At 46.6% G+C, this 23,525-nt stretch overlaps 1 protein-coding gene across 12 annotated transcripts in view; it reads right to left on the bottom strand.

The window, feature by feature from the left end:
* LOC127581677 (tyrosine-protein kinase Fyn-like) overlaps positions 1 to 23,525 on the bottom strand; it is a 261,877-nt gene that overhangs the window by 39,321 nt on the left and 199,031 nt on the right. For 11 of the 12 annotated variants that reach the window (XM_052036287.1, XM_052036284.1, XM_052036286.1 and 8 more), the window contains 2 exons: positions 19,841 to 20,101; positions 5,924 to 6,023 (listed from right to left, as the gene is read on the bottom strand). In XM_052036287.1, coding sequence (XP_051892247.1) covers positions 5,924 to 6,023; positions 19,841 to 20,090 — 350 coding nt within the window. In that variant the 5' untranslated portion in view covers positions 20,091 to 20,101. Of the gene's footprint in view, positions 1 to 5,923; positions 6,024 to 19,840; positions 20,102 to 23,264; positions 23,370 to 23,525 lie in introns of those variants that run through there. The other variant, XM_052036290.1, reaches the window with a different exon arrangement.

Raw genomic sequence — 23,525 nt, 5'->3', positions numbered from 1 at the left:
CTACTCAACAGAGACAACGTCCATGTCCATAGATCCCTCAAGGTTGCCAGTTGTTAAGAAGGCGTATGGTGTGCTGGCCTTCATTAGTCGGGGTGTTGAGTTCAAGAGCCTTGAGGTGACATTGCAGCTCTATAAAACTCTGGCTAGATCACACTTGGAGTATTGTGTTCAGTTCTGGTCACCTCATTATAGGAAGGATGTGGAAGCTTTAGAGAAGTTGCAGAGGAGATTTACCGGGATGCTGCCTAGATTGGAGAGCATGTCTTATGAGGATAGGTTGAGTGAGCTCGGGCTTTTCTCTTTGGAGAAAAGGAGGATAAGAGGTGACTTAATAGAGTTGTACAAGATGATAAGAGGCACAGATCGAGTGGACAGTCAGAGACTTTTTCCCTGGGTGACAATGGCTAACATGAGCGGGCATAATTTTAAGGTGATTGGAGGAAGGTATAAGGGGGATGTCAGGGGTAAGTTTTTTATACAGAGAGTGGTGGGTGCATGGAACGCACTGCCAGCAGAGGTTGTGGGGGCAGGTACATTAGGGACGTTTAAGAGACTCTTAGATAGACACATGAATGATAGAGAAATGGACAGCTATGTGGGAGGGAAGGGTTAGATAGATCTTAGAGCAGGATAAAATGTCGGCACAACATTGTGGGCCGAAGGGCCTGTACTGTGCTGTAATGTTCTATGTTCTAACTTCTTGATCCTATTAAAGATAGGTCTCTGGGTTCCTTTATGTTCATCGGAGAGGACAGATAAGCAGACAGTCCGTGTGATGAAACACCAGCGCCGTCCCTCCCACAGCGCTCAGAACACCTGGTGAACAACACCTGGTGAAACAGAGTCCTTCCCAGAAGAAAATTGCTCCAGTTCACCGCTCCAGATGAAACCCACACTCCCCCACTGCCCAACATTCTCCACTACTGCACCTTTGGATTTATACAAACACATCTTCAGTTCGACAGGAGAGCGCACTCAGTACCGGTGCTTCCACAGTGTGACCCTCCCTCAGTACCGTCCCTCCCACAGTGTGAAGCTCCCTCAGTACCGACCCTCCCACAGTGTGACCCTCCCTCAGTACTGCCCCCCCACAGTGTGACCCTCCCTCAGTACTGCCCCCCCACAGTGTGAAGCTCCCTCAGTACCGCCCCTCCCACAGTGTGAAGCTCCCTCAGTACTGACCCTCCCACAGTGTGAAGCTCCCTCAGTACCGACCCTCCCACAGTGTGACCCTCCCTCAGTACCGCACCCCCACAGTGTGACCCTCCCTCAGTACTGACCCTCCCACAGTGTGAAGCTCCCTCAGTACTGACCCTCCCACAGTGTGACCCTCCCTCAGTACTGCCCCTCCCACAGTGTGAAGCTCCCTCAGTACTACCCCCCCACAGTGTGACCCTCCCTCAGTACTGCCCCCCCACAGTGTGAAGCTCCCTCAGTACTGCCCCCCCACAGTGTGACCCTCCCTCAGTACTGCCCCCCCCCAGTGTGAAGCTCCCTCAGTACTGCCCCCCCACAGTGTGACCCTCCCTCAGTACTGCCCCCCCCACAGTGTGAAGCTCCCTCAGTACTGCCCCCCCACAGTGTGACCCTCCCTCAGTACTGCCCCCCCACAGTGTGAAGCTCCCTCAGTACTGCCCCCCCACAGTGTGACCCTCCCTCAGTACTGCCCCCCCACAGTGTGAAGCTCCCTCAGTACTGACCCTCCCACAGTGTGAAGCTCCCTCAGTACTGACCCTCCCACAGTGTGAAGCTCCCTCAGTACTGCCCCCCCCCCCCACAGTGCGACCCTCCCTCAGCACTGAACACATTGGAGAACAGAAGGTGTGAGGTTCTGTAGTTGAGAAGATAAAACAGAAAATGCTGGAAACACTTAGCAGGTCAGGTTGTATCGGTGGGAAGTCAAACAGTTAACGTTGAGGGCTCTACGTCAGAACTGGAATGGAGAGAAGATCATTGAGCTGCAGGGAGAGTGGGGGAAGTACTTCTGGACATTATTGGATTCTACAACCTCAGGTAACAATCCCTCTGTCTGTGTCTGTCGAACATCTCAGAATGTCTGTTCATTTTTTCTTTTTATTTCTTTTTCCCCTCTCTGAGATTGGAGGATGCCCATCCTGACCTTCCTGCTCTGCATTTTCCAACTACTACATTCTTATCTTTGTTTTCAGATGGTTTCCATCACAGAACATTGAACAGTGCAGCACAGGAACAGGCCCTTCAGCCCATCATGTCTGTGCCGACCATGTGACCAATCTAAGCTGGTCCCTTCTGTCTCACATGATCTTTTTCCTTCCATTCCCTGCTGTTCATGTTTCTGTCTAAATGCCTCTTAAACGTTACGATCGTATCTGCTTCCACCACCACCCCCGGTAACATGCTCCAGGCATCTAACATTTTATGTGTAAAAAGTACTTGCCACATAAATCTCCTTTAAACTCTCCCCCTCTCACCTTAAAGTCTTCCAGTATTTGACATTTCCACCCTGGGAAAATTCTCTGACTGTCTACTCTATCTGTGCCTCTCATAATTTTATAAACTTCTGTCAGATTGCCCCTCAGCCTCTGACACTCCACAGAAAACGATCCAAGTTTGTCCAACTTCTCCTTATAGCAAATACCCTCTAATCTGGGCAGCGTCCTGGGGAACCTCTTCTGCACCCTCTCCAAAGCCTCCACATCCTTCCTGTGATGGGGTGACCAGAACTACACACAACACTCCAGATGTGGCTGAACCAAAGTTTTATCCAGCTGCAACGTGACTTCCCGACTCTTGTACTCAATGCCCCGACTGAGGGAGGCAGGCATGCCCTATGCCTTCTTCACCGTCCTATCTACTAACTGCTCCCATTCACCCACTGACCAGGTACCTTGTTTACAGCTTATCCCCATGGTCACCCCAATTTTACCCTCTCCCCCACCCTCCCTGCAGACTAACAAGCTTCTTTTGTCTCCTCCTCTGATGGTCTTTGACCTACAACATTAACCCTGTCTCTCTTCCCACAGCTGCAGCCTGAGCTGCTGAGTATTGCCAGCGATCTCAGGGGAGGGGTGGGGCAGAGTGGTCAGTGACGGGTTGAACTGGACGGGGAGGGGATGATGGACAGGTGAAACCCATTGGGGGAGGGGGAGCGGATGGGAAATGTAAAGAAAGAGAGACGAGAGCTGAGTGGACGGGTGAGTGTGTGTGGGAGAAGAGGGGGTGTGGGTTACCTGAGACTGGAAAGTTGAATGTTCATACTGTTCACTTCCCACCCCTTTCCCTCTACTCTTTACACTGGAAGCCTCCCCTCTCCACTCTCAGTCTGCAAGGTCACAACCCGAAACGTCGACGATTCCTCCCCCCCACACAGATGCTGCTCGACCTGCTGAGTTCCTCCAGCAGGTTGTGTGTTGCTCCAGATTCCAGTGTCTGCAGTCTCCTGCGTCCACACCATTGGGTTGGGAGCTGCCCAAGAGCCACACGAGATGTAAAACAGAGCGGCGGAAGAACTCGGTGGTCAAACAGTGGGTCGACGCCGACCTAACAGAGGGCAGCTGGTGGCGAACCGGAAGATCCAGAACTCACGGTGCTGACCATTGGAACAGTGGTCATTCAGCCCATTCAGTGGATTCTGGCATTCAGTGAGATCCTAGCCCATCCGTGAGCCATGGAACACTACGGACCACCCTTGCACTACCATGGACCTGTCTCTGACTGTGTTTTGTTTTGCACTAATGTCTTGTTTTTGCACAGACTTTTTTTTCTCTTTCACTGTATGGTATAATTTATGTTCCGTGTGTTGTCTGTACCTATGTGCCTGTGATGCTGCTGCAAGTTTTTTACTGTACCTGTACCTCACCGTACTTGTGCACATGGCAATAAACTCGACTCCACTCCACGTAGATGTACATCTGGAGCGTGCGAGTGTGAGTTGCCTCAGTGAGCCCTGTGGGACTGCTTCCTGAACCCTTCACTTGATAGGGTTATTGCTCACACACTGGCTGGGAGAGGGAGTATAGAGCAAGCACTATACCAAAGTCAGGGAAACTCATGACCAGCCGATGGTCTACTTAATCACAGCACTGACAGATACACAACTGAGCAGGAGTAGAATGGAGGAGAGAGGCTGAACACAACACCAAGCAGGTACAGGAGGTAAAGTAGAGAGGTTGGATTGAGAGCACTTTAAAAATAAGACAGAAAATAAAATAAAATTAAAATCTGACAATTTAAAAGCCTCCAACAACAATTCACGACTTGAAGGAATGAGATTGCATAGGTTTAATTGCTCCCTTTTTGGGCCAACATTAATGGTCATCAGGTTGGTCAAGGAGTGTTTACACCTTTAATTATTGGGCACAAGTTTAATGGATTAACGTGTAAACGTAACAACTACAAAACAACCACAGACCGGCAATGTATACACTTCAGGGAACAGCTGGTGCCAATTCCCAGATCCTGGGACATCTTGTCCTTGCTACCATTTTTATATTAGTTACGAATTATGAATCATTGCCTTTCCAGCAAATTCTCGTCGTCAATGAAGAGAGAAACGATTGAGCCACTAGAGGGCAGCCAAAGCCCACATTTTTAAACAGGCTTCCAATAAATTGCTCAATGGAACAGTATTAACATCAGAAAACATTTCAACAGGAAGACAATATAACCATATCTAAAGCATTACAGTGGGTGCTGAGGGAAGGAGAATTAGAATTTGGGAGGTAATTTGAGAATGAGAATTTGCTGGCCATCAGAGAGAAAGCATTTTGACATTCACTGACTGTGACCACGGCAAGCAGAGAGACACTGACAATCCTGTTTTAATATCCTACTCCATTAATTGTCTGGAATGGGAATCTATTAAGTGCAGAGAACAGCAACTGCACTTGGCTCTGCTTCCTGACTGTAACATTTTTGTGGATTACAGTAAAACCCACAGCATTAGGATCATTGGATGAAAATCAAATCCCACTGAAAATAAATTAAGCCATTTTGTCAATGAGAAACCAGTAAAAATCTGATGGAATTAAAATCACAAAATTAAAGTTAACAGATTTCTAAACCCCCATTAAAGTGCAAAAAAATCTCAAGTTTAAGCTCAAAACTTCAAATGGAGACACGAGACTGCAGATGCAGGAATCTGGAGCAAAAAACTATCTGCTGGAGGAACTCTACAACACACACAAAACGCTGGAGAAACTCGGCAGGTCAGGCAGCATCTGTGGAGGACTGAGACCTTGAATCAGGATCCTGCAGAGTCTCGATCCGAAACATCGACCCTTCCTCTGCCTCCACAGATGCTGCCTGACCCGCTGAGTTCCTCCAGAAGTTTGGTTTTTTGCCCAAAATGTCAAACCTATTGATCATTTTGTTGTGACCTTGCACCTTATTGCACTGCACTTTCTCTGTAGCTGTGACACTTTACTCTGTACTGTTATTGTTTTTAGCTGTACGACATCAATGCACTCTGTACTAACTCAATGTAACTGCATCGTGTAATGAATTGACCTGTACGATCAATATGCAAGACAAGTTTTTCACTGCACCTCAGTGCAAGTGACAATAATAAACCAATTCCAATTTTAGTTTCTGCAGTGACATCAGAACATTCTGGAATTCTCAGACAAACTGCCTTTCCTCATGAAGTGTGAAACAGTAATTTAGCATGAACATCCCTGAAACAGGCGATCTGGTCTTCAACACATCGCTGTTGACTGGCAGTTGGCTGTGCTGCTCTGTTTCCTCTACAACAGTGACCACATTTCAAAAGTGCCTTAAGATGCCCGGAAAGAGATGTGAGAGGTGCTAGTGAAGTGTAATACGTTGTGGAATTAACACAGGGCACCTGCTCTGTACTTCCACTGTGTTTGTATGCAAGGTGAGGATGACTCGCTGCGTGTTTCAGATGCCTGACACCCACTAACTTCCCTCCAGTTGTACTTACGAGCTGTTGATTATGTGGAACTTCTCTCCTTTCCTGAAGGTGAGGTCATCCTCAGTCCTGGCATCGTAGTCATACAGCGCAACAAACAACGTCACCCCTCCTGTGAACACAAAACCACGTTTACTGGCTGCATTTATCATCGTGCAAAGTAGAGAATTATAATTCTGCTCTATGTTTGCTCAAAGAATTCCACATCCTAAAATGCTCGCTGTGACTCACACCAGAAACTTGAAGACAAAGCTCTGGGCTGGCTCTCTGTTGCAATGCTGAGGGAGTGCCACACTGTCAGAGGGGCTGTCTACACCAGACGGGCATTAAGGGCACCGTGACCCTGCTTAAATAAAATCTTACAGCCCATTACAGAGTCATCAACACACCAGGGACGAACACTCTTCATCAGTGGCAGCTTCACCAAGATACCCACAGCAGATGCTTAACAAATCTTTGCTTTTTAGAGAAGCCTTGTATAATTCTTTCCTCGTGGTTAAGGATTTTTCATCACTGAGGTGCCACTGTCCACATCCTGGGGAGACATTCTTGAACAGAACTAGACCAGCCGTGGTTATGGGCAGGTCAGGGGCTGGGTATCTGCAGCGAGAGACTCACCTCCTCAAACCACAAAGTCTTCCTACCAGCTACAAGGATTATGATGGGATGCCCTCCACTTCCCTGGATGAGGGCAGTGCCAACAGCTTTCAAGAAGCTCAACACCTTCAAGGATGATGCAAACCACTTGATCAGTGCTCCATCCTCACAACATTCATTCCCGCCAACACCAGCAGATACCTACAAGATACACTGCAGTTACTCACCCAGGCTACTATGACACCACTAATCTCTCAGCAAGAAGGACAAGGGCAGCAGATACATGGCAACACCACCACCGGCAGGTCCCCCTCCAAGTCCCATGCTTGTTAATACATCCCAGTTCCTTCATCGTGATCGGATTTAAATCTAAAACTGGACACAGCCTGGTCCATCACGGGCACGGCCCTCCCCACCACTGACAGCATCTGCAGGAGGGGCTGCCTCAAGAGGGCGGATTCTGTCATCAAGGATCCCCACCATCCGGGCCATGCCCTCTTCTCGCTGTTACCGTCGGGCAGGAGGTACAGAAGCCTGAAGTCCTGCACCATCAGGTTCTAGAACCGACCTGCACAACATTAACCCTACCTGAGCAACAGAACACTGCAGACCTCCTCTTGCACTGCCGTGGACCTGCCTTCAATTGTGTCTTTGTTTTTTTTGCACCAAGGTCCTGTTTTGCACTGTTTTTTTTACTGTCTAGTATAATTTATGTATAGTTTATGTTCTGTGTGTTGTCTGAATCTACGTGCCTGGGATGCTGCTGCAAGCAAGTTTCTCATTGTACCTGTACCTCACCGTACTTGTGCCCATGACGATAAACTCAACTTGACTTGATCCTGAATCTCCCTTCCCAACGGCACTGTGGGGGCATCTTCATCAGAAGGACCGCAGCGACTGAAGAGACAGCTCACACCATCTTCTCAGGGGTATTTAGGGGTGGGAGATAAATAAATGTCGGCTTTGACAGTGACACCCCACAAAGTAAATTAATAAAAACTAAATGCAAGTGGGAATTCCTCATCACTGACACAATTATCTGAGTGATTTTCCTGGGGAATGGATCATTCTCTCTGGTGGTTTGGGTCCATGTTGGACAAAGTGCAACTCTCAATGCCCTCAGGAATGGCCCAACATGGCACTCAGATGGAGGGGCTGTGAGGGACGGACAATGATTCCAGCTTTGTTAGTAACATCTATTCCATGGGTGAATAAACAGTGCAGGACATGCAGGGAAGGACTCCACACCATTAAGTCAAAATGAAGCAAAGCTACTAATACGAGAAGAGTTTGCATGGGCTGTTTCTCTGCTCTGTATCCAACATCATCCTGTGAACTTTCAAAGATTATGCTGGAATTTTACATCCAGTGACTGATTTGAGAAAGTCCTCCAAAAACGGGCTCCACAGAGCAAACCAATGGCAGGGACTCCTGCAAGCTCAGCAGAATGGCCCAAACATTAAGGATGCCATCGATGAACTAGGAAGTTAGGTTTGTACCAATGCCTGCAAGTTCGACACAAGGGTTTTTTTTCTAGAAGGAAACTGTGTCTATAAAAAGAGGCTGAAGTTAAACCACAGCCCTATGTCAGTATTACTAACCTCAGCCTGATGTCCTTTGACCAAGGAAGTGTGGAAATTTAGCATGTGGAACCTTGCCTCTTGCACACAATAGCATGACCTTATTTCAACACCATTTCCCTGCAAAGCCTTGGAAAATCCATCCTATTATTGCTGTTTAGGAGGCCTGTTTTATTCACCATTGCTTCTAAACATCAGCTTTTTTTTAGCTGAGGACACAAAACCTACAGTAATGAGAAGAGTGATGCCCTGTTGGAGATGATATCTTGTGGGTGAAATGTTGAACAAAGCCCTGCCTCCTCTCTCTGGGATCGATGTAAAGAAGTGCAGTTAAGGAAAAACAGTGCAGTTCTCGCCAATGTTCAGTGTCCACTATTTACACATTAATCCTATACTTATCCCATTTTATTCTCCCCACATTTCCATCAACTCCCCCCAGATTTTACCCCTCACCTACACACAAGGGGCAACTTACAGCAACCAACTAACTCACATGATTTTTGACACGGGAGGAAACCGAAGCACCCGGGGGAAGCCCATGCAATCGCAGGGAGAACGTGCAAACTCCACGCAGACAGCACACCGGACGACAGGATTGAACCTAGAGCACTGGTGCTGTGAGGCAGGGGTGCTGCTAGGTAGACCACCTGATTATCTGCTCATTAGCACATTGAACTTTGTGGGATTTAGCTGTCAGACCTCCTGCTCAAAAATATTTAGTTGGCTTTGAACCACTTTGGGATGTGCTAAAAGGAATGTCAAAGGCTGCCACGGAAATGCAAGTCTTTCTGTCATCTCCATGTGTGTGTTATTCGACCTACAGCAATAGTTTACTGCAGGATCACCAGACAACATATTGTTTCCATGGCAATTAATGTTGACTTAGGAAGTTTCTGAGTCTGTATGGCAGAGGGCTAGAATGTAGAAGTACATTCCTTCCTCAATACATCCCTTTCAGTAATTATAGGAGGACTACTCTAAAAATACTACCTTTGTGATTACCTCAGTATATTCTAATCACAGGATCATTTGTTGTCGGTGAGTGAGGCACTCATCAGGTACTCAACATGATCTTAATGGCTGCAAGTGACAACATAATTCTAACCAACTAAACAAACAAGAATCTAAGCATGTTATTACAGCACTTGCCAAGTGAAACGTGTCAGGAAAAGACAGAAAAATATTCAGTTTATCAACAACCAAACAGTTGTGTCTAATGATCAAACTGTTCCCAGTTAGAAAGGTTTCAGAACTCTTTTGTAAGAGTTGTACAAAGTTTCTCACTGAGTGCAGCTCAGCAGCCTGTGTGTTGACGGTGAGGGTGGGGGATCATTGCTCTCAAAGCCCAGGCTCCTGTTTTCTTCCTGTCTCCAGACTGTTCCCTTTATTCAGGAAGTCAGGGCAGTCAGAACTGGTAGAGTTCTCCAGGACTGGTTGGTGACGACAGCAAGAGTGTCGATTAACTTCCCCAGACTGGGACAACATAGGATGTAATGATCCTAGCTTCAAAACGAGGTGGTAGTCCCCATTCCTGGAGATCAGGGACAAAAGCTCTGATGCCATCACTCCTGTGCTTGGTGACCTACACTGGCTCCTGGATGGACAACAGCCTGATCGCAGCAAACAATCTGCTGCAGGAACTCAGCAGGTCGAGCAGCATCTGTGGGAGGAAAGGAATTGTCGACGTTTCGGGTTGAACCTTGCATCAGGACTGAGAGTGGAGAGGGGAGATGGGCTGGTATAAAGAGAAGCAGGGGAGGGGTGAGACAGGGGCCCGAGGTGATTGGTGGACTGAGGAGGGGTGTAAGATGACAGGCAGGTGGTGTCAGGTAGGGCAGGTGAGTGGGGGTGGAGTTGGGAGACAGTGGCAGGTGAATGATAGATGGAGAAAGAGAGAGAGAGAGAGGAAAAAGGGAACAAAGTACAGATGGAGCGAGATGGGGCAAGTCTGGTTGTAAAACTATTCCCATTGTTTTCAAATCCCTCTGTTGCCTCATCACTCAGCAGGACACAGTGAAGGCAGTCCCCTCCACCTCCAAACCCTGCCAGATCTGTGTTCCTTCAGTTCTGCTTTCTTGATCATCCCCAAGTTTAATCGCTCCTTCCTTGGCAGCCCTGCTTTTGGTTGCTGAGACTCCGAGCTCTGGAATCCTCTCCCTAAACCTCTCTGCCTCTCTTTCCATCTTACGTGAAAAAGGCTGCAGAGCAGGTGCAGCAAAATTTAACCAGTCTGGCTGCTGGGATGGTGCGTTGTCATAGGAGGAGAGATTGTGTAGGCTGGGCCCCTAACCTTTTGAGTTTAGAAGAATGAGATCTCATTGAAACATACCTTGGAGGGTTCAACAGGGTAGATGCAGGAAGGATGTTTCCCCTGCTTTAAGGAGTCTAGGACCAGGGCCACAGTTTGAGATAAAGAGGTTGGCCACTTAGGGCTGAGTAGAGGGAAAATCTCTTCACTCAGAGGCTGGTGATTCTTTGGCAATCTCTACACTAGAGGGTAGTGAATGTCCAGTCACTGAACTTATTCCTTAGGTCTCTGGACATAAAGTGCAACAAAAATACGGGGCCAAGTCAGGAACATGGTGCTGAGGTAGAAGATAGCCATGGCTGTGTTGCATGATGGAGCAGGAAGACTACTCTCGAGCAACCTTTAGCCACCTGCCTTAATATCATCTTCTGTGTCTCACCGTCCAGAATCAGAATCAGGTTTATTATCACAGACGTATGTTGTGAAATGTGTTGTTTTGTGGCAGCAGTACAGTGCCAGACAAAAGACATAAAAATTACCATAAGTTACAAAAATAAATAAACAGTGCAAAAGAGGAATAATGAGGTTCATGGACTGTTCAGAAACCTGATGGCAGAGGGGAAGAAGCTGTTCCTGAAACATTGAGTGTGGGTCTTCAGGCTCCTGTACCTCCTCCCTGATGGTAGTAATGTGAAGAGGGCATGTGCCGGTTGGTGAGGGTCCTTAATGATGGATGCTGCCTTCTTGAGGCACCGCCTCTCGAAGACGTCCTCGATGGTGGGGAGGGTTGTGCCCGTGGTGGAGCTGGTTGAGTCTACAACCCTCTGCAGCCTCTTTTGATCCTGCACATTGCAGCCTCTGCAACCAGTCAGAATGCTCTCCACCATACATCTGTAGAATTTTGCAAGACTCTTTGGTGACACACCAAATCTCCTCAAACTCCTCATTAGAAGTAGAGCCGCTGGTATGCCTTCTTCAAGATTGCATCAATGTGTCCAGCACTGTTCAACAGTGAAGCACCTTGGGATTTATTTGTTACATTAAACACCTTGTATAAATGGACACTGCTGTAGTTGCTGAAGAAAACTATATTGAGCACCAAATGCCTGGTTTTGGGAAATGAAATCAGCTGGACACAGTGGAGGGAAATTGGGACAGGAGTGATGGACTTTCATGCATTCATGTTAAAGTTTATAAATAGTAAATATTCTTGTACCTAAAATGGTATCAGTCGCGAGTTCATTGGTTTTGTAGTTGATGCAAAGTGCGATGACTAATGTTGTGTTCATGTTGGAATCAGCTGGTTTAAGACAAGCTCAAGAAATCTGAGACACAAGAGACTGCAGATGCCGGAATCTCGAGGAAGAACTGAGCTACTGGAGGAACTCGGTGGGTCAGGCAGTATCTGTGGAGGGAAATGGACAGTCGACGTTTCGGGTCGAGACCCTTCATCTCGACTGGCAGTTTAATGTTTATCCTCGATGGATCTGTGCACCTCCACTGCACGATCCTTCTCTTCCACCCAAGATCCCACTGATTTATTTATATTGCCTGGTCATGGTGAACCTTCTCAAATGCATCACCTCACATTTCTCCAGATTAAATTGTCTTTGCCTCATTTCTGCCCAAGTGAGCAGCCCATTGAAATCCTCCTGCAGTCTGAAGCTTCCCTCTTCACTGCCAACCACTTGGGCATCTTTTCCATCATCAGAATTAGGAGCAGGAGTCAGCCATCTGGCCCTTTGTGCCTGCTCCAACATTCATGGCTGATCTTTTACCTTAGCCTCATTTTCCTGCCCTATCTCCATTTCCCTCGATTCCCTGAACTTTATCAACTCAACAAATGAGTTTCCACAGCCTCCTAGGGCAGAGAATTCCAATTGTTATCCCTCCTCTGAGTGAGGAAACTTGTCCTCATCTCAGTCCTAAAGGACCCACCCCTGTTCTGAAACTGTCCCCCCGGTACTAGTCTCCTCACCCAGGTGAAACCGTTCCCTTGCAACTTCCAGTCACAAAATCCCGCATCCACCATCACCCTCTGCTTCCTGCCACTGACCAGTTTTGGAGACAGATCGGCACTCTCCCTTGAAGCTCAGGCATCTTTGTTTGTTGCCCAGCCTGCATTGACTCAGAGCTGGGATTGGGATAACACCTTCAGAGTAGGGAAACAGGCAGCAGATTTCCAGAAGGATGGGGAGGGAGAACAGAACTTTGGTTCTACTCCAACACTGTCAGATCTGAAAAGCCTGATTGATTGGCACATCAGGCTCAAACCCTGGAGTGGCTCCACTTGATACTTCCATGACCGCACAAGAGAGGGGGAAAATACATCCCTGTGTAGCAATAACCACATTAAGGAAGGGCGTTTAGATCTGGAGGTGAAGTGAGTGGCTGTTCTTGACACCAAGGCAGCATTTGACCAAGTGAGACATCTAGCAGCCAATGGGCACCAAGGAGAAAACATTCACCTGGTTGGATTTATACTCTGCACAAAGGTAGGTAGAGTGTTGGGGATGTCCCAACAGTGCTGCAGAGTTTCTCAGGGGAGTGTCGTGCTCCCAAACATTTCCAAGTACTTCATCAATGACCATTTTTCCACCACAAGGGCATGTTTGCTGACAACTGAACAGTGCTCAAGATGTTTAAAATTACAAGGAGCCAAGGCAGAGTAAATAGGAAGGACCCATCTTCCTTGGCAGAGAGGTTAGAAATCAGGAGGCACAGATCAGAGTCATTGTTTGAGGGATTATGTGGGAAAATGGGGAAATTGGTTTATTATTGTCACGTGTACTGAGGCACAGTGAAAAATTTCCCTTGCATGGCATCCAAACAGATCAATTCATTACACAGTGCATTGAGTACAAGGGAAAACAATAACAAAATACAGAATATGATGTTACAGTTACAGAGAAGGTGCAGTCCAGGTAGACAATAAGGTGCAAGGTCATAACGAGGTAGATTGTGAGGTCAAGAGTCCATTTTATCGTACTAGGGGATATTCAAGAGTCTTATAACAGTGGGATAGAAGCTGTCCTTGAGCCTGGTGGGACGTGCTTTCAGGCTTTTGTATCTTCTGCCCGATGGGAGGGGGGAGAAGAGAGAATGTCTGGGGTGGTGGGGTCTCTGGTTATGTTGGCTACTTTACTGAGGCAGCAGGAAGTGTAGACAGAGTCCATGGAGGGGAGGCTGTTTTCTGTGATGTGTTACAAAATGTTCTCTTGCTGTTTTGTATTAGTTTTATCATTTCCAGATACATGTGCTCAGAAACGAGCAGTCCATGCTTGCACACGGCAAAAAACAAGACAACATTGGAGTTTGCGAGTAGGATTAAGGAAAACCCCAAGGCATTCTACTCATGTGTGCAGAACATCAGGATGACTGGAGTGAAGGGAGGACAGATTAGGGATAGAGAAGGAACCGTGTGCCTGGAGTCGGAGGAGGTAGGGGCGGTCCTTAATGAATACTTTGCTTCAGTATTCACCAGTGAGAGAGAACCTGACGTTTGTGAGGATGGCGTACGACAGGCTGATAAGCTAGAACATGTCGATGTTAAGAAGGAGGATGTGCCAGAACTTTTGAAAATCATTAGGATAGATAAATCCCCGGGGCCAGACGGGATATATCCCAGGATACTATGGGAAATGAGGGAAGAGATTTCTGAGCCCTTGGCGATGATTTTTGCGTCCTCACTGGCCACAGGAGTAGTACCAGATGATTGGAGGGTGGCAAATGTTATTCCTTTGTTCAAGAAAGGGAGTAGGGATAACCCTGGGAATTACAGACCAGTGAGTCTTACTTCAGTGGTGGGCAAATTATTGGAAAAGATTCTTAGGGACAGGATTTATAAGCATTTGGAGAAGCATAGTCTGATTAGGGACAGTCAGCATGGCTTTGTGAGGGGCAGGTCATGCTTCACAAGCCTGATTGAATTCTTTGAGAATGTGACAAAACACATTGATGAGGGTAGAGCAGTGGATGTGGTGTACATGGACTTTAGTAAGGCGTTTGATAAGGTTCCCCATAATAGGCTCATTCAGAAGGTCAGGAGGCATGGGATCCAGGGAAACTTGGCTGTATGGATTCAGAATTGGCTCGCCCATAGAAGACAGAGGGTGGTGGTAGATGGAGCGTATTCTGCTTGGAGGTCGGTGACCAGTGGTGTTCCACAGGGATCTGTTCTGGGATTTCTGCTCTTCGTGATTTTTATAAATGACTTGGATGAGGATGTGGAAGGGTGGGTTAGTAAGTTTGCTGATGACATGAAGGTTGGTGGTGTTGTGGATAGTGTAGAAGGTTGTCAAGGGTTACAATGGGACATTGATAGAATGCAGAGCTGGCAGATGGAGTTCAACCAGGAAAAGTGTGAAGTGATTCACTTTGGAAGGTCGAATTTGAAGGCAGAATACAAGGTTAATGACAGGATTCTTAGCAGTGTGAAGGAACAGAGGGATCTTGGGGTCCAAGTCCATAGATCCCTCAAAGCTGCAGTGCAAATTGATAGTGTTGTTAAGAAGGCTTATGTTGTGATGGCCTTCATTAGTTGGGGGATTGAGTTCAAGAGCTGCAAGGTAATGTTGCAGTTCTATAAAACCCTGGTTAGACTACACTTGGAGTATTCTGTTCAGTTCTGGTCACCTCATTATAGAAAGGATGTGGAAACTTTGGAAAGGGCGCAGAGGAGATTTACCAGGATGTTGCCTGGATTGGAGAGCAGGTCTTATGAGGATAGGTTGAGCGAGCTAGGGCTTTTCTCTTTGGAGAGAAGGAGGATGAGAGGTGACTTGATAGAGGTGTACAAGATGATAAGAGGCATAGATCGAGTGGACAGTCAGAGACTTTTTCCCAGGGCAACAATGGCTAACATGAGGCGGCATAATGTTAAGGTGACTGGAGGAAAGTACAGGGGCGATGTCAGAGGTAAGTTTTTTACACAGAGAGTGGTGGGTGCGTGGAACGTGCTGCCGGGGATGCTGGTAGAGGCAGATACATTAAGGACATTTAAGAGACTCTTAGATAGACACATGGATGATAGAAAAACGGAGGGGTGTGTGGGAGGGAATGATTAGATTGATCTTAGAGTAGGTTAAAAGGTCGACACAATATTGTGGGCCGAAGGGCCTGTACTGTGCTGTAATGTTCTGCGTTCTAACATTCAGGTAGGGGCTGATAAATACCAGGCAGTCACCACCTCCAACAAGAGTGAGTCTGACCACTCAGCCCTGATATCACCATCGCCTTGTCTCCTTCCATTAATATCCTGGGAGCCACTTCAACTGATCAGACCAGCCACATTAATGCTGTAGCTGCCGTAGTGTACAGCTACTGCCCTCAACGTTACACATTTTCTTTCACTTACTGAAGGAACAAAGAGATGAAATAGCCAATTATGAAAATGACAACATTTACATTGGAAGCTGACAGCACGATATCTATTTCAATAGCACAAATTAGAGATCGAGTCTGTCCATTAAAAAACAATTTGCCTCACAGATACTTAACAGATGTGGGGAAAGGAAATTCAAATAATCTGCGTTGACATTCTCAGAATAATCAATCATCGTCTTTAACGAGGTCCAAACGTTGTGACTGAAATTTAAAGCCTGACTCTCGCCTTGCCATCTTAAATCACATTTAATATCCCGAGGAGCTTCTCAACAACAAGTTTAGCAAGATGCATACCAAGACAGAGGAAGCATCAGAGCGGATGCTGACTGGAGAGTCTGTTGAAGTAACTGAGAGCTTGAGGGAGGGAATTCGAAGGGTGTGGACACAGTCCCTCACTGGACAGGGTGTGGGCAATACAAAGGTTGCTCAAATGCCAGGGGAGTTGTGAGTTCGGGAAGAAGGGTTTGGAGAAGGCTGTGAACACAGGGAGGAGAGAGGTCACAAAGAGATTTAAAGGAGGGATGAGAATTTCAAAGCTGAGGAGTCAGTGACCTGGTTCCACTACTGACGGTAACAGCATTCAGGCATTAGAGTTGGATGGGGCAGGGGAAGGCAGTCAGAACTGTCCTTCAACTGTTGATGCCAGAGCTCATGAGTGTACAGATAAGGGTTGTGGCAGCCGCAGTTAGAACCAGAGTCACACAGCACGGAAACAGGCCCTTCAGCCCATCATCCGCACTGACCATCAACCACCCATTTACACTGATACTCCACTAATCCCACTTAAAACCCTCTACCTTGTTATGACCTTGCACCTTATTGTCTACCTGAAATGCTCTTCCCTGTAGCTGTGACACCTCACTCTGTATTCTGCTATTGTTTTTACCCTGTACTACCTCAATGCACTGTGTAATGAAGTGATCTGTACGATCAGTACGCAACACAAGATTTTCACTGTACTTCGGTACAAGTGACAGTAATAAACCAATACCAATACCAATTCCCATCAACTGCCCCCAGATTCTACCATTCACCTGCATGACAGGGGCAATTTGCAGTGGCGAATTAATCTACCAACTTGGAGCACCCGGGGGAAACCCACACAGTCACAGGGAGAACGTGCAAACAGATAGCACTGGAGGTCGTGATTGAACCCGGGTCACTGTAGTAGTGAGGCAGCAGCTCTACAAACTGGGCCACTGTGCTTCCTTGAGATGGAGGTGGAGGGAGCTGTGCTGAGGTGGAGGAGGGGTCAGAAGGTGTCAATGCCTCCTGACTGGTCTCGTTCAGCCAAAGTTAATGCTGGGATGGTGAGTTTGCTGTAGGGAAAAGAAAGAGAATGACCTTGGTATTCCCAAAGCTCATCTTGGAAAAATGCCAGTGCATCCAGAACCAGATGTCAACAGGAGAACTGACAGCTGCCAGGAACTGGTGGGGTGGGAAGTGGTGAGGTGGCATTGACTACAGGAGATGATTGAATGGAGGAACTCAAGCTGGAAAGAGCGCAGAGAAGATCTACGAGGATGTTGCCAGGACTCGCGGGCCCAGGTTATAGGGAGGGGTTGGGCAGATTTAGGACTCTATTCCTTGGAGACTGAGGGGTGACCTTATAGAGGTGTATAAGATCATGAGGGGCACAGATAGGATGAATGCGCACAGTCTTTCTCCCAGAGAAAGGGAACCAAAAACTAGAGGGTGTAAGTTTGTGAGAGGGGAAAGATTTAAAAGGGACCTGAGGGGCAACTTCTTCACGCAGACGGTGGCCTGTACATGGAACGAGCTGCCAGAGCAAGTGGTTGAGGCAGGTACAACAACAACGTTTAAAAGATATTTGGATAAGTACATGGAGAGGAAAGGTTTAGAGGGATATGGGCCAAACGTGGGCAAATGGGACTAGCTTGGTGGGTACCTTGGCCAGTAGGGACCGGTTGGGCTGAAGGGCCTGTTTCTGTGCTGTATTACTTTATGACTATATCAGGGAAGAAGTGGAGTCAGGATTAGATCCTTGGGAAAGCTGGGAGGATGAGGAGGTGGACGGGCAGCTTTGGGAACGAACGGACTGACAAGGCTGAAACCGACCGTGGGTAGGCCCTAGAGCTAGAACCAGAGGCGAGGAGTTGGGTGAAAGGCCGTGACTGACCATGTAAAAGGATACAGACAGAGGAGGACAATGAGATTTCCTTACCTTCTACTCATCTGCCCCCATTCTCACAACACCCATGTAGCTGTGCCCCATGGGACCCTGTTAAGTCTTGTCAAGCAAGTATGACTGCACATTTACCTTCCAAAAGGATTGGAAATGGAACCCAATTTGTCTGACTGCAATGGCCTTTTTGACATTGCTGTTAGAATGTGTGGCATTCCTGTCAAACAGCAGAACGAGGCCTTCGTGCCCTGCCAGACCATCCTTCACACAATGACCAGATATATGTACCCCAGTGATGCCAGTCTTGTTGTGGATACTTGACCCCGCCATTAGGCACAGGAGCAGACATAACCTCCTCACAGGCAGTGGGAAGTTCGGGTTACAATTCTTTAACACACAAACATACTCAAAAGCCCTTAATCCAAAATCGTCTGCGATGCTCTCGTTTGCTAAAATGCCCTTTCCTCCTAAGTCAACTAAAGTGCAAACAAGTCATCAGTTCATTTGGTTGAAACACTTAACTATCAAAAACTAACTGAAAGTTTTGCACGTTTACCAGAACATGCCACATTTTCAACTGAAAAAACAGGAAACTGGGTTAGGACCTTCAAAGGAAAGTTGGAAACAAGGACGATGGTGATTGTTACACATTGCAAGGATATTCCTTGCCCAGTGTTTTTCTTATTTCCTTTTGGCACTGTTATTTTAACTCTAGATGCACTCCAGAATTTCAGGAAACATAATGTTTTATTTCACAGAACTTGCTGGGAAAGGAGCATTGCGGGGGTTTGTGGGGGTGTTGTTGCAACTGGAGAAACACCGGAGACTACAGATGCTGGAATCTGGAGCAACACACAATCTGCTGGAGGAACTCAGCGGGTTGAGCAGCGTCTGTGGGAGGGAAGGAATTGTTGACGTTTTGGGCTGAAACCCTGCATCAGGAGAGGGGAGATGGTCAGTATAAAGAGGACGGCGGAGTGGTGAGACAGAGGTGATTGGTGGACTGGGGGTGGGGGGGGGGGGGGGGGGGGGGGGGGGGGGGGGGGGGGGGGGGGGGGGGGGGGGGGGAGGGGTGTTGAAGGATGATGGGCAGATTGAGCCAGGTAGGGGAGAAGGAGGGGTGGAGTTGGCAGATATGATAGATGGAGGCAGATAAAAAAGAGGAAGATGGAACCAGGAGGGAGGAAGGGTGAAGGTGGAACTATGTGGGGCATTGGGAGGACCACACCTAGCACTGCACAAGATTAGGTCTGATTATTATGGAGGGATATACTTGCAGGCAGATCAGAAATGATTCACCAGTTGGTTCCTGGAGGGAAGGGAGTGTCTTATGAGGAATGACTGAGCAGGTTGGGTCTATACACTGGAGTTTAGAATTACATCTGTAATGTTCTATGTTCTTAAAACTACCAAACTGGCTAAATCAGTGTTTCCAAGTGAAAATGCATCAATTCATTCCATTGCCATTTTCTACAAAAAAACTATGTAGTAACTTGTTGTGAAGTACTTTATTTTATGCAGTTCATGGTGCTGAATCATTTGCTAACATTTATTTGATTGAATAACAGGTGATCTCACAGAAACTTGAGAAACTGAGGGAATATGACAGGGTGGGTGCTGAGGGAATGTTCCGCTTGTTAGGAATCTAGAACTGGTGGGGTAGTTTCATTATAAGGGTCACTTTTGTAAGACCGAGATGAGGGTGGTAGATCTTTGGAATTCTCTGCTGTGGAGACATCTGGAAGCTTAATCATTAAATGTAATTCAAGGCTGAGATAGGATTTTGGACCATGAAGTAGGTGGGGGACAGGGAGCAAAGTGGAGCTGGAGTCAAGATCAGGTCAGTCCTGATCTTGTTGAATGGCAGAGCAGGCTCGAGGGGTTGAGGGGATAACTCCTGCTCCTGGTTCCTGTGTTCCTTTGAAGCCGTAATCCATATTAACTTAATGGAGAGAATGATCTAAGAGTCTAACCTGACACCCCTCCACCTCTGGTAGGCAGTGAGCCAGTTGGGTATCCGACGGAGCCTCCGAAAGGGCTCAGAGCAGTACTGGTGTTCTCATGGAAGCTGTTGAAGTCAGGGATCCTGTTGAAGACACCAGTCTGCACCTGATTGGTTGGGTCCGGCCCATAGCGTGGGTTTGTGTTTTGGTTGAAGAATCCATCCCCATCATCAGTTTGGGATTTTGCTGTTCCCTTCTCTTTACAATGCACACAGCCCATTATATGGAAATCTGTTAAAAAAAAGGAGAGAGGCCGTTAAATGTTTGTATCAGAAGTTGGCATGCTCCTCAATTTATTCATGTGCCTTTTTTCCAGAAGCGTAGCTGAGAGAAGTGGTGGATTTGGGCAACTGGCCACTCAGCGGTCCATTCCCATGGCCAGGAATCTCCTTGTAGATTCCAGCATTGGCAGCGGGTCAGTGAACAAGAAATGGACAGTCCCAGTGAAATGTTAGGAATGCTGGATGGCTGGACCATTGGTAGACAACCTCCAGTAGATAGATAAAGGAGGCACAGGCGACAGGAGAGACCAGATGAGGGAGTGCCAGCCGACCACATGTTTGTGGAGTAACTCTCGCTTCTTCTAACTGCACAAACTTTCACTTTCTGCAAAGAAATTTTGCCAGCTCCCTGACTGAACTACAAAAGGGGTGGGAACATCACATAACCCTCTCCTTCCACTGATTCCTGGCAAACTTCAATGGAACCTATTCTGCATGGGGAAGAGATTGGTTCAGGCACAGAGTGCAGGTTATTGGGTGTAACTGAAGGGGTTGGTGACGGGCTCCAAGGATCTGGGAACAGCCACACCCAGGGAGACAGGAAGCAGAGGAAGTGATTTTGATGAGCATTCTCCAAAAATAAATTCCAAATGATCGGCTTTGGGAGGCACAATATTCAAATCATGCTGGCTTCTGCATTAGACTTTGGTAAACATATTGTTGTACTGTAACATTGGACAACTTTTTTTGTTGTAAGTTGTGACCATGCTATAACTAACCAGAGTTGAGACATGTAATTCCCATCTGTCAAACTTGGTGCCCCCACGAAAGGCTGGTCCAGAAGGTTAGGGTGCATGGGATCCCAGGTGTGTTGGCAAAATGGATCCAAAATTAGTTCAGTGATAGGAGGCAGAGGGCAGTGGTCGAGGGCTGTTTCTCTGACTGGAAGTCTGTAACCAGTGGTGTACTGCAGGGATCAGTGCTGGGACCTTCGTTGCTTGGCATATAACTTGGATGAGAATGTAGGTGCTCTGATTAGTAAGTTTGCTGACAGCACAAAAAGTGGGGGAGTAGAAGACAGCAAAAGAGATTGAAAGGATACAGAGGGACAAAGTTGGGGAGAACGGTGGCAGGTGGCATTTAATCCAGACAAGTGTGAGGTAATGTATTCTGGGATGTCAAATACTAACAGGACATTTACAGTAGTACATAGTGATCCACTTTGATCACTTTGCACTCAAATGGACTTTCCTTTGTTCTAATTGTGTACTTTCCTGGAAAGATTGTGTTTAATTCATGTTTCATTTATGTTTTTCCTGTGAATGCTGCTTATATGATGCTGTGTGCCTGTGATACTGCTGTAAGCTTTTCATTGCACCCATGCATACATGATAATCAACTCGATTTTGACTTTGTAAATGGCAGGGACCTCAGGAGCATTGAGGTTCAGGGGGACCTTGGGGTGCAAGTTCATAGCCCCCTGAAAATGGTGACAAGGGTGGATAGGTGAGTGAAGGAGGCATTCAGCATGCTTGCCTTCACAGGCCGAGGGTGGTGGGTATATGGAATGAGTTGGTACAACTACAGCATTTAAAAGACTTTTAGACAAGTTGGGCCAAAGCAACTGTTTCTGTGCTGTGTAACTCCACATGTTTCAAAAATAAACTCTTCAACTTTGAGAAAAACAGGACCATACCTTTTCCATTTTAGTTCACTATTATTGGCTGCACATACAAGAACATTGGGTTTAACTGCAGCAAAACCTTGACACATCAACAAAACTCGGAAATGGCTTGTATCCTTTTATATTGTATTTAGCGCAAGGTTAAAGATACGGCAAAATAAACCTCCTTCTGACCCAGGCAATTTCCCCCCCTCCCCCCAACTCCCCCAGTAGAAGGAGTGTTTGGATTTTAGTGGCAGGAATTTTCTGCCCAATCATTGGTGGGGTGTGAGAGGGAAAGGATGTTGATGATGGGAGGGGATGGGAGAAGGAAATTAGTTTTGTTATAATTTGATATTTTAAGCTCAAAGTAACATGCTGAATACTAAACTAAACTGGAACACTACAGGAGTGTAATTGGAAGTAAATATTCAGATTAAATTCAACATTGTAAACTATGGTAAACTCGTCAACACAATTGAATCACTCTTCTTAAAACTAATAACTCTATGAATCAATAGTGAATATACATGATATACAGTGCTACAGAGCCTCTGCCAACTACACGCCTCCACACAGGGTTATCCAAACATGCAAACCACCTTACGCTGGTAGATGATGCTTCCTGAGCAGATGTACGCAGTTACTCCATTGCCTCGTTATAAAGGTTTTGATCGGTAAAGTCCTGGTTCGATGCCCACTCGGTGACATTAACTGTACTGTATGACAGGGCAGTGTGATCAATTCTTAGAAACCCTCGGAAATGGCCTAGTCAGCTCGGGGGAAGGGGCGGGTGCAATTAGGGATGGGCAATAATTGTAATTGGTAATTGGTTTATTATTGTCACATGTACCGAGGTACAGTGAAAAACTTTGTTTTGCATGCCATCCATACAGATCATTTCATCAGTACACTGAGGTAGTACAAGGGAAAAGCAATAACAGAAATGCAGAATATAGAGTTATAGTTACAGAGAAAGTGCAGTGGGGGGAGACAATAAGGTGCAAGGTCATAACGAGGTAGACTGTGAGGTCAACAGTCCATCTTATTGTACTGGGGGACCATTCAATAGACTTATAACAGCGGGATAGAAGCTGTCCTTGAGCCTGGTGGCACGTGCTTTCAGGCTTTTGCCAGCATTGCCCACATGTTCTGAAGTAACAAATTTTAAAATCCAGTGGTCCTGTTGCTTATTTCCATGTGCTTTGTTCTTGTTAACTGATAAATTTTCAATGCCTTCTTCCCTGGATACTTCCATGCAGTGAAAGAACCCCAAGCCCACCTTAAAGTGAAAGGTACAGCAACCTGCAGAGCATGCAAATGCTTAATAAGAATCTGTGTCACATTGATTAACATTCATATACAATCTTCAGAGAAATCATCCACTGGCTTGGTTTATCCTAGTTAAAAGGCTGTGAAGACTCATTGTAAATAACAACCAGTGAACAGACTTAAACCACCAGCAATTAGTTGACATTATCCATCAGAACAAATGATAAAATTAACTCACAAAGGATACTGCAGCCTAAAATAGCACACACTGCATGGTTGGACCAAAGTCGACAATTTTACTCCATAAATGCTTGTTTAAAATGTTAAGCTGCCTCCTCGGTCCTGTTGCATCCTGGCTTATCACACCACACGGTAAATGATCTTTGATTTGTGAAAGTGTTTACATTCTGTGTTATTCGTCAAGTAGCAGAGCTCAAAGGAGATTTGTTCTGTGACTCATTACTGCAGTATATCAAGTCACAGGCGCCGGCTGCTCTTT

The sequence above is a fragment of the Pristis pectinata genome, chromosome 22 (assembly GCF_009764475.1).
Source record: "Pristis pectinata isolate sPriPec2 chromosome 22, sPriPec2.1.pri, whole genome shotgun sequence".
Classification (NCBI taxonomy): domain Eukaryota; kingdom Metazoa; phylum Chordata; class Chondrichthyes; order Rhinopristiformes; family Pristidae; genus Pristis; species Pristis pectinata.
Note: the sequence above shows the minus strand (reverse complement) of the source record. Positions and strands in the feature narration are given on the sequence as shown.